The 11,360-nt window shown below is 41.2% G+C and overlaps 1 protein-coding gene across 3 annotated transcripts; it reads left to right on the top strand.

Annotated features, from left to right (window-relative positions):
* Nucleotides 1-318: 318 nt before the first annotated feature.
* Nucleotides 319-11,213, top strand: esrrd (estrogen-related receptor delta). 3 transcript variants are annotated; one of them, XM_059004873.1, is made up of 7 exons: nucleotides 319-473; nucleotides 1,641-2,074; nucleotides 3,370-3,486; nucleotides 4,398-4,508; nucleotides 4,977-5,138; nucleotides 6,225-6,494; nucleotides 9,984-11,213. In XM_059004873.1, the coding sequence occupies exons 2-7, from the start codon at nucleotides 1,660-1,662 to the stop codon at nucleotides 10,226-10,228; spliced, it is 1,320 nt and encodes a 439-aa protein (XP_058860856.1). In that variant the 5' UTR covers nucleotides 319-473; nucleotides 1,641-1,659; the 3' UTR covers nucleotides 10,229-11,213. The 3 variants fall into 3 exon arrangements, with proteins under 3 accessions (XP_058860856.1, XP_058860855.1, XP_033852360.3); XM_059004872.1 differs by lacking the exon at nucleotides 319-473 and adding an exon at nucleotides 766-931; XM_033996469.3 differs by lacking the exon at nucleotides 319-473 and adding an exon at nucleotides 767-931 and having other exon boundaries at nucleotides 1,641-2,062; nucleotides 9,984-11,212.
* The last annotated feature ends 147 nt before the right edge of the window (nucleotides 11,214-11,360 follow it).

Below are 11,360 nucleotides of genomic sequence, written 5' to 3'. Positions count from 1 at the left end.
GCTGTTGCTGTCACCGGCCCGGTGATTGATGGCTGTGTTTGGCTCATGTTTTGACATCGAGGGTCGAGAGGCTATGGACCCAGGTGAATGAATGGGAGACACTACATTGTTGCAACTGAATTATGCACATTTTGCACATATAGTACAATAATTTATTACAGCACCCCATTGCTTCTGTAGTTTTGATTTGTTGTGCATGCGAAATCAAACCACTGGAACTGAAAATCAGCAAATTAGTGATTGTTTAATTTAATTGATGACTTTAATAGGTCACACATGCAATTAATTTAAAATAGTAAGAGAACGGGAACACAGAGCCACACATGGTAAAATGCAGGAGACTTTTTAGAAGTTGTTTAAGATACCTGATTAAAGCACAGTGGTCTAACATTTTCACACGAGTGCCTGCTCTTTCTATATCACTGATTACTGACCGAAAATTGAAATACTTACACCCAGAGGTTTTCATGCAGGTAGGTATATAATGGATATATAAATGACAAATCTTGATAATTTATTCTAATACATTTGCACACGACAATAATAATAATAATAATAATAATAATAATAATAATAATAATAATAATAATAATAATAAATAATAATAATGTTACAAGAAGTATTTATTAACTGAGACCTTGTAATGTATAATATGTATTCTTCAAAGTACGTGCCAGATCAATTGGATCATCTGTGGGGATTTTCTGTATTAACCCGACCCATTTTCAACTAATATGAAAGTCCTGATTAATATTCATGAGAAGCTCGGTGTCCTCGGTGCTCTCTCGGAGCTACACAGTGTGCATTACTTTCCTCGTGCTGTCTGCAGTGCTAACACAGTGACAGCTTGAAGAATTATTCCGTTTCGCACCATGAATACCAAGGGTTTCTGCATGGGAGATCATCTCCATTTTCTAAACCATACTAATAAGTAAGTATCACGTTATTTTATTTTTATTATTATTATTATTATTATTATTATTATTATTATTATTATTATGTGGGACACTAAACCAAAGCCTAGATGTCAAACGTTACCATTGATGTATGTATCTACGTGGAGTAACTGTGTATTTATTTTAGTTACATAAGAATATATATATATATATATATATATATATATATATATATATATATATATATATATATATAAGGACACAAAGTTAATTGCAAGTTAATTGCAAGCAAGTTTACTAACATTATTTTAAACAACGTGTTGGTCAAAAATACAAGTGAGCTTGCTGCTGTTGTCTATACACGCCGACACCAAGTGTAACGTTTCTACCCAAATAAACAGACAGGGTAGACACCTGTATGACGCCAAATCAATTTCAGGTAACGTTCTAATTACCATAAAACGCTGTTACCATCTGAATTGTCTCTTTAAGAAAGCTTAAAAAGTCATTTTAAAACTGGTTTGTAACTTATTTTATAAAAGGTGTCTTTTTTTTGCACCGTGAAACAAAACATTTTAATGTTAATTAAAAAAAAAAAAAAAACGGGTATTACTTCATGATATAACCGCACACATACTGTTAATTGCAAATTTTATTTTAAAAAAATACAACTCTACGTTGCATTCAAAGTTTGAAAACTGCTGAGAAAAATGTGCAACGTTTCTGTTTTCTCTCACCGCTTAGTTTGTTAAGCCAGTCGCCTATGGAGGACCCACCGCCGTCATGTGAGCCCTGCATCAAAACAGAACCGGCCAGCCCGGTGTTCGCCCTCGACAGCACAACCCAGTTGAGCCCCGGGGGCTCGTCCGACAGCAGCGGCTACAGCCTCCTCTCTGGGGGGCAATCGCAGGATCTTGAATCCCCAAACTCGGGAAGCAGCGGAAGCAGAGGCTCAGTACCAGATTCCTGCAGCAATCAGCGGTACCGAGATGGGCGGACCCTGCAGCTCTCCGCTGCAGACTCGCTCATCAAGTGTGATTACGGCTCAGCGCTCAGCTCCGGACCCAAGCGGCTCTGCCTGGTGTGCGGGGACTTTGCGTCGGGGTATCATTACGGAGTTGCTTCGTGTGAAGCTTGCAAAGCATTTTTCAAGAGAACCATCCAGGGTAATTACAAAGGTGATAAAAGTACTGTTGCCACCTCCTAACAGAAGGGGGGTTGTTAAAAGTGTAAACTCTCTGTATAAATCCTATCTCCATCCACTAGGAAACAATGATAATATTTCTACTATAGTATTGACAACTATTTAATATTGCACGTCTACTGCAGTAATATTGTATCCTGATCTATCCAACTTGTGCTCAATTTATGGTCCTTGCATTTAGTGTCCCGGGACACCTTCCTCAAAACTGGGACGATCCAGGGAAAACAGGGACAGGTGACAACCTTACATATCCTTCCTGTAATAAAAAAATACAATTTAAAAAAATGTTTAAACTACACACATCTATCACCTATCAAAAAATATTGATGTCAATTAAATATTGTACATTGGGCAACAGCCTTCTGTGAATTTTATCTCTGATGAGATACAAGCTTAACCCATTCTTGAAACCTGCTTGTCAGTACCTGCAGCAGTAGGTGGTCATGCGTCCTGTGTGTTCTACATGCATTATACGATGCAGTGATAGTACCCTTGAGCAAGGTACTTTACCTAGATTGCTCCAGTAAAAACCCAACTGTATAAATGGGTAATTGTATGTAAAAATAATGTGATATCGTGTAACAATTGTAAGGGCGTCTGCTAAGAAATAAATAATAATAATAATGATAATAATAATAATAATAACAGTATAGATAAATTTCAATTCAACTTCATTTCCGTCTGTTACAAACTGTCCGATATAAAGAAATTGCATATGGCTATGTCAAATCAATATCATGGTCTGCTCTAGACCAAATGGCTTTCTGTCCTTACACTTCTGTCCATAGCGGAAGTGTGTGTGTTTGAGGGAGTGGATACACGTCACTGATAACATAGCCTAAGAGCAAGCCTCTAACCTTACTAGTCTGGGATTTAATGGACAAGAAAGATCCAATCAATAATCTATTACAGGCTTTTTTTTTGGTACACAGATTTCAAAAGGGGGGGACGGGTTGGGAAGGCAGTATTTGGGGACGATGGATACAGTGCTAATCAATATCCAGATCTGGCCTGGCTTGCTGTTCTATAGATTTCTGTGGAAATGCCCAAGGCGTCAACTGTGAGAATGAGGCCGGAACAGTGGGACAAAACAACCTTTCAATTATTATTAAGCTGTTCAGCAAAGCAGCTACTGAAGGACACCGTTTAGAAACAGCACACATTAAAATGACTTGGTCCTATGCATGTGACATCTTTTACCTGTCTCTCTCTCTCTAAAGACTTTAGTTTCTGTGTGTCATTTTTTTCCATTTCTGTTCTCTGGCTCAGGTAACATAGAGTACAGCTGCCCAGTGCTGAACAAATGTGAGATAACCAAGAGGAGGAGGAAATCCTGCCAGGCGTGTCGCTTCAGGAAGTGTCTGCAAGTCGGGATGATGAAGGAAGGTGAGAGAGTTTTCAGCAAGCGCTAGCGGTCCAGTAGTTTAAGAAAAGGGCTTGTCGCCAGGAGGTTCTGGGTTCAATCCCAGCCACTGACTGTGTGTGTTCCTCCGCAAGTCACTTAACCTCCTCGTGCTCCGTCCTTCGGAGGAGATGGAAAACAAACAAGCTCCTATTGGAAGTGACTCTGCAGCAGCAGCAGTTGTGATGCATAGCTCACCCCCAAGTCTCTGTAAATCGCTTTGGATAAAAGCGTCTGCTAAATAATAGTGCCGGAAGGGAATATTGAAATTTTATTTTGAACGAGCATCAAAAGACCTTCTAAACAAAGGAAAACAATACTTCCATACAGTAGAACATGCAGGAATGGAAATAACTCAAGCAGTTTCACCCATTCTAGGTTTTACTACGAGTTTGATTATGTTATTTATTTCAGACATCAGTGCTTTTCTTTTTTCATACAGTCATATAAAAGAACAAATACAAACATGATAATTTTTGCAGCATGTTTGTTTAAATGTTCTAAGATTTATCCTGCACTATATAGTGCAAAATATGATATATTGGACCACCTTTTCAAAGTCTTTCTGTTTAGTCATCTTTGTTATTATTATTATAGATGGTGAACTTAATTTTCCAGTAAACTGTTTTCTAGACTTCTAATCCTTCACTTGTGAAGTCAGCAATAAAAATAAAAAAAAAAACATTGGATTTGATTGAGTTGAAAAAATATGATGTATTATATCCTAGTATTTTTCTTCCTGTTTTAATTAAATAACGTTTTCCAAAACTGCAATCCCTCCTTGTGATGCGCGCTTTGCTCTTGTGGTTTATCATGTGACCAGAACCCCTTGATGGAATGACAGCTTTATTCTGCTCCTTCAATTATTGTTAATAACCAGCCTCTCTTCCCTCAGGAGTCCGAATGGACCGTGTGAGGGGAGGCCGTCAGAAATACAAAAGAAGGATCGACTCTGGATCTGCCCAGTACATAAAGACACCCTCTTCAAAGCCTGCCAAATCAACAGGTGAGATTTCACATTCCTGCAGCAGTCCAAAACCTCAAGACCTTTTTATGTGTTTCTTTTTTACATAACATGTACGAAGCCTACCTCAACCTCTTAGTAGTTCAGTGTCCATGCCTCAAGTCTGCCCTGGAGGGAGCACCCTTTCTCTTAAGGGGGTGAGGGAGGGGGGAGCAGTCTCCACACCTCAAGCCTGCTCTGGATTGGAGTGTGCATCCTTTCTCTTAGGGGGTGAGGGAGGGAGGGAGCAGTTCAGTCTCCGTGCCTCAAGCCTGCCCTGGACTGGGGGGGACCACCATTGCTCCATACCCATCCAATTCTTGACACCTTCAAATGGCATTTATACCAATGTGTATTGTGTTGGGGGATTAGCTACTGCCTACTGAATTCAGTTTTACCCAAACTAAATCCCAACTCAAACGATCTTGATAAGCCTCTGCAGCACTAATCATGTGTCTATCGTTTTTCTAGGCAACAAAGTCATTTCCCACCTCCTTCTAATGGAGCCCACCCCAGTCTTTGCCATGCCTGACCCCACAGCCCCAGAAAGTGATGTCAAAACCCTGATGACCCTGTGTGACCTCCTCAACAGAGAGCTGCTTATCGTGATTGGCTGGGCAAAGCACATCCCAGGTACTGTTTTGCACAGTACGAGACATCCGATTGGCTGAGCACTAGAGGGCTGTATCTTGGCAACAGCTTGCCTGAACTTGATGAAACTTTGGAATGCTTTAAATTGTTAAACAAAATATATTGCAGAATGCCAAAGCTTTACATGATGCTCAGTAAATGACCAATCTTGAGGTGCAGATTTGCACACTACTGTATAACGGAGTCACAGTGGATTAAAAAGACTAGGATTCAGCACTAAGAGCAATGCCTAAAAGTACCTCACCCAGGGGAGTGTATCGAGCAGGCTCTATTGATCAGGCTGATTGTATTCATTCCAATCTGTTAATTAATGTTTTTTTCAAAGCGCTCGGATCTCCCGCTAGGGGCCTGAACAGAGCGCCAGTGATAAGCATTGCCGATAATCTGAAAAGAAAACAGGGGAGCTGCTCAATAAGGTCATTGAAGCTTCATTAATTACATCAGCATTTCCCAAGAAGAAAAAAAAATGGGAAGGGGGGGCTGTTGTGATCACAGCATTGACACCTATTGGTGATAGAAGGGATCAAAAAACACTGTCGCTGAAGCATTTCAATTCTATAAATTATAACAAATTGAACCAAATTAGATTCTGGTTTGAACTGGATAGGTGGAGAACCTGTTGAAGAACTTAAAAGAGACTTATCCGTTCGGAAGACTGTACACTCAATGCACCCTATTTAAAACACACAATCAGAATACTGGCATGAACATACTACAGAGTGCCCCATAAGTCATGCATCATAGGAAATATCCTACATTATGCTGACCAGGATGTTTTCTGTTCATTCAGGCAGCCCGTTAATTATCTGCACTACTTAAAATCTGAATGTGTGCCTCTTTGCTTAAACACATTTTAGACCTAATCTAAAGAGACCCGACCAATATATGTATGCTCATGATGCCAGACCTATGGGACACCCTTGTATAAAATATTTTTGGTATGCTGAGACCACCTTGGCTCATTTCACTCATCCCCAAGTAGCCTCCAGTGGTGAAAGGCTTACCACAATACAAGCTCGAACCCGCACAGCTTACCACTGCCACTGTCTCCTTCACTCCTGCCCCCAGGCTTCCCCAGCCTGCCTCTGGCTGACCAGATAGCCCTGCTTCAGAGTGGCTGGATGGAGATCCTGGTCCTTGCCGTGGTGTCTCGCTCGCTGGCTTTTGCGGAGGAGCTGGTGTTCGCTGGGAATTTCCTGCTGGACCGCGGGCAGTGCCGCTCGGCCGGCTTGCTTGACCTCTACAGCGCCTTGCAGCAGCTCATCGGCAAGTACCAGAAAATGGGGCTTAGCCCGGAAGAGCTGGTCACCCTCAAAGCCATGGCGCTGGCCAACTCAGGTGAGAGACAGCCCGCCTTCCCTTCTTCAATGGGAAGTTCCACTACAATATACCTACTCAAATGTGGAAATAAGGCTCCCATTGCATAGAAGACTGATCCAATCCTGGTTTCGCTGTAAGTTTAAGACACACCTGCGCTTGATACACTTGGGGTGCCCATTCATGGTCCTGGAGGGCCGCTCCACTCCAGGTTTAACAGGTGAAAGTATATAATTAACTACTTCAGGGTCTAGATGGAGATTTAATTAGTTCAATTAAGCTACACACTGTGGCTCGTATTAAAACCTGGAATGGGTGAAACTGCTATGCAATAGGAGTCTTACTTCCATCTCTGATATTTCTTATTGCAAACACTTTCCAAATGGCGGTCAATGGCAACTCGGCAGTGTAGATATTTCCTATTGGAAATGCTTCCCAAATGGTCTTCAGTGGCACTGTAAGGTCAATGTGCTGTACTACAGGACAGTGCTAGCACAAGAGTATCTCGATTGGAAACAAGCTGCCATTGCTAGAATGGTATGACAGTGGTAACATTTTCCAATTTCAACATACAAATGCCACAGTACCATATGAGTGTAATATTTGTTTCTAATCCATTGTGGCGCCATTGCTGACGATGCTGTGATCTGCTAATGGGTCTGCTACCGGTTTATTCAAGGTAAAATGCTGGGATTAGCCTTGCGTTCTGTAAGGGTCATATCTGTTTCTATTCCTTCCCCTCCCACTCTCCCTAGCCTCTGTCCAGGACACTGTTTAAATTGCTGCGTCCCTGGCTGGGATTTAATTAAAAGCCCCCTCTCTCCTGAGAGTTCGGGCTGCAGACACTGTGCTCCTAGCCTCTGACCCTAAGTGAAAGGAGTCTTTTAAAATGCTGTTAAAGACGAAGGGATGAGAGACAAGTATTGACAAGCCCTACTGGGAGCCACTACCTGTGAATCAAGATGTTCTGTCCTCATAGCTGTTTGTACTGCAATAGTAAATTGTAAATCGAAGCAGTCTAATGAGAATTGGAGGCCGTGAATGTAGACTGAATCTAAGTACACCACCCTGCCAAAAATACCCTAATTTTGCAACCCTGGATCTCCATTTATAACTGTAAAACACTCCATGGCAGACGCTGAGAAAGAGTTTTAGTCATTCGTCAAATAATAGCATTGGCACACAAAGACCTCTATTTTAATAAGCAACATTGACTGAATGTGCATCTGGTCTGTATGCCCGCATTCGAATTCAATGTGTTATTACAGGTGTACCTAAAGGCAGCTTTACATTGTCTTACCTAATGCAAGGGGAGCTAGACAGTTGGTAGACAGTTTCCACAATCCACAAAACGAATTCTCAATATGAAAAGGTCCCCGGGCTACATAAAATAAAGTTGGGGTCAAATCACTCGTAAGAGAAAAGGTATTTTGAAAACAAGTGCTACTTTATACCACGATGGTTTTTGGAATATTAGTTCAAAATCCAGTGGGTTGCCAATGCTGGCAGTGGTGTGGTGTGCCAACGGTTCTGCTCAGGTTAAGCACGTCTAACAATTATCTTCCAGCCTAGGGGTTCCCGAGTGGCGCATCCAGTAAAGGCGCTCCTCGCAGGATGTGCCCTATAGCCTGGAGATCGCTGGTTCGAATCCAGGCTATGTCACAGCTGACCGTGACCGAGAGTTCCTAGGGGCCGGCGCACAATTGGCTGAGCGCTGCCCGGGTAGGGAGGGCTTAGGTCGGCAGGGGAATCCACGGCTCACCGCGCATCAGCGACCCCTGTGGCCGATAGGGCGCCTGTGGCTCTGCAGCGGAGCCGCCAGATCTGTGTTGTCCTCCGGCACTATAGGTCTGGTAGCATTGCTGTGGATCTGCAGTGCGAAAAATGACGGCTTGGAAGGAGCACGTTTCGGAGGACGCGTGTTTCAGCCTCCGTTTCCTGAGTCGGCGGGGGGGTTGCGAGCGGTGAGCCGGGGATACAGATAATAATTGGGCATGCTAAATTGGGGGAAAAAAAAATAAATAAATAAATTATCTTCCCGCCTGGGTCTTCCAAGGACGGCTCCCCTTGTTAACTGTCCAGGATATTAAGAGCTTGGGGTTAAGGCTTCTTGATAAGCCCCACAGGGATCTTGTTGAAGGTTGTGCTTCTGTGGGCTGATCATACAGCTCATCTTTAATAAGCATTTGAAAGGAAAGCTTGTAGCTCAATTGATCCCCTGGGTGTGTTGGATTGGTATTAGATCATTGATTTTATAATTAAAAGGCCATCAGCCTGATTGATTGAGAGTTGAATTTTAAATGCAATGCCGTTTTCAATCCAGTAGTTCTGGGTTTACAGGGAAAAATCAAAAGGATAAATAATAATAATAAAAATAATAATTGAAAAAATATTTGAATTGCAGTTGAGGTGTACGTGGATTAAATGGTACAGGTGCACAGGGTATACAAAATGGGATGACAGTCAGACTCCTGCTGTAGAGGGTTAGAAAACGGTACTAAAATCTAACAATCCAATTTCTTTTAAAAGCGCAGGATGTGTAACCTTTCAAAAGGGTCATGTTTACTATTGTTTCCTGAAACCTATGTAGAAAAAAAAAAAAAAAAAAATTAAAATCAATAGTCAAATAGTGAGAGAGGATGTTCAGCCCTGGGCTCTGATCAATAGATCAATTTGCTCAGTCTAGCGATCTATCTTAGAAACTCAGAAATTGATTATCAGCGTCTCTTGATATCAGCCTGATTTAATGCAGCCAGCATGCATGCTACACTTGAATATACAACACACCACGGTGCAGCATGCAATTTAATATACATTCAGGAGGAATTGCAAACCGTTTGCCTTTAAATAAAAAATACATAAAAAAAGCCCTTCTATTGTTTTCCAAGAACCCTTTGTAAACAAGCCTTTGGTCTCAATGGATACATCTTCTGGTTAAATAAGACAAGCTGTGAATGATCTAACATTAAGATATTTAAGTCAATTCCAGCAGTATCCATGACTATAAAACATGGCAGAATATGTAGTTAAGGAGCCTTAGTAATGCTAATAGCTTTTCTTAAAGCAAATACACTTCAAAGTCAAAAGACACAGAGAACAAATTCTACTGGAAGCTTTCGTCAAAGTTTTTTTTTTTTCCGTATCACTATATACCTGGTAGAGACCAGCTGAAATCCTGACAAGTTTTCATCAAAATGCATGAACCAGAATTGTGGGAGGTCGGAGTTCAGCAACATCTTATACCTTCACCAGCAGTGGATGCAAGTGTTCAAATGCAGTTAGGCCAAGGGTTGAATGCAGGGATTGGGTGTTTAAGGTCAGGCTTGAATTACTATAAAACATGAAATATTTCTGTTTATATTAATGTTAAATAAAAAGTGCAATGATTATAATTATACATTAAGTCTATTAGGAGCCCTAGCGATGTCCATAGTTACACATCTACAAATGGAAGCCGCCCCATTTCCCACAATCAAAATGTGTTGTTCAGTCCCTTGCTTGTCTTTGCAGACTCGGGTCATGTTGAGAACGTGGAGGCTGTGCAGCGTCTTCAGGACGGGCTCCACGAAGCCCTGCAGGAGTATGAGGGGAGCCGACACCCCCAGGATCCTTACCGCACGGGCAAGCTGCTCATGACCCTGCCCCTGCTCCGGCAGACCGCCAGCCGAGCCATTCACTGCTTCTGCCGGCTGCACCTGGAGGGCAGGGTGCCCCTGCACAAACTCTTCCTGGAGATGCTAGAAGCCAAGATGTGATTGTCCAGGCACCACCACCAGTCCTGGGGGATTCAATGAGATGTGGAATCGCACCCCAAACCTTCTCAGAACTATTGCTTTGGTTGGCCAGCATCTGCAGGCACTTAAACAGCTATGGCAAAAAGTTTAGCATCACCTAGAATTTTAGGATTGAGAGAAAAAAAAAAAAACTATATGAACATAGTTTAGATTTTTTATTTAACATCATGTAGTCAAAAGAAACATCAAAATGATATTGCAAAAGTCTACCGGAAGCCGTAATAGTAGTACAGTAGCATTTCATGTTAGATTGCAAAATGTCACATTTTTTGTCATTTTTTTACGTTAAGTTTATGGAAAACTACAAAGCGGTACGTAATTTAATATGTTAACGTAACATTATTCAGCAGGTTTCATTCGACTTTATGAAGCAAATTGAGTTAATTCAATAAGGTAATACAACACTTTTGGCCATATCTGTTTATATATATTTTTGCATTGAGATCCTAGGAAGATTAATGGAAACTCAGAAGGAACAATACAGTTTTACAGTGTATCTCTCCTCTATCCACCCAGCCCTTTCCCTTCAAAAACCCAGAAGAAAACCCAACTTACATATGCCATGATAAACTCTAGCTTACTGCCATCACTGGATAGACTTGAACTATCTGTATGCTACTTTAAAGAATACAGGGTGCTTCCATTTGTTATAACTTATGATATGCCTTATCTACGTTTAATCAAAAGTCGTCAGTGTTGTGCACAGAAAAAAAAATAGTAGGGTGTCTGCTTACTCCAATCAAGGCAGACCAAAATAAATAATATATGTAAGTGTGTTTGAAAAGGTTTTAGGGAGTTACCTACATTTATTTTACATGATTCTGTTTTGTTGTACGTACTGAATAAGCTGTTGACTTCGTAGTATTTTAAAATGCGATCTGGAGCAACTCCGGTACTGTAGCTCCTACAAATTTATAATGTATTTATTTTTGTATTATTTAATAAAATAATTGTTTCTCAGGGGGGGTGGGGGTGGGGGTGGAGGAATAAATAGCAGTCTGTTATTGGTGCAGTATTTGCGTTTCAATCAGTTTAATGCAGTAAAAAAAAAATAAAAAAATTATTTCCATTGCATATTTTATTCAGCTTTTAG

The sequence above is a fragment of the Acipenser ruthenus genome, chromosome 30 (assembly GCF_902713425.1).
Source record: "Acipenser ruthenus chromosome 30, fAciRut3.2 maternal haplotype, whole genome shotgun sequence".
In the NCBI taxonomy this organism is placed as follows: domain Eukaryota; kingdom Metazoa; phylum Chordata; class Actinopteri; order Acipenseriformes; family Acipenseridae; genus Acipenser; species Acipenser ruthenus.
This window is presented reverse-complemented; position numbering and strand designations above follow the sequence as displayed.

Bases quoted from the DNA above. Each gene is read 5' to 3' on its own strand.
- esrrd (XM_059004872.1), top strand. From the start codon at position 873: ATGAATACCAAGGGTTTCTGCATGGGAGATCATCTCCATTTTCTAAAC. The intron at 2,075-3,369 runs GTGATAAAAGTA...TCTCTGGCTCAG, and splicing joins CATCCAGGGTAATTACAAAG to GTAACATAGAGTACAGCTGC. The intron at 5,139-6,224 runs GTACTGTTTTGC...TCCTGCCCCCAG, and splicing joins CTGGGCAAAGCACATCCCAG to GCTTCCCCAGCCTGCCTCTG.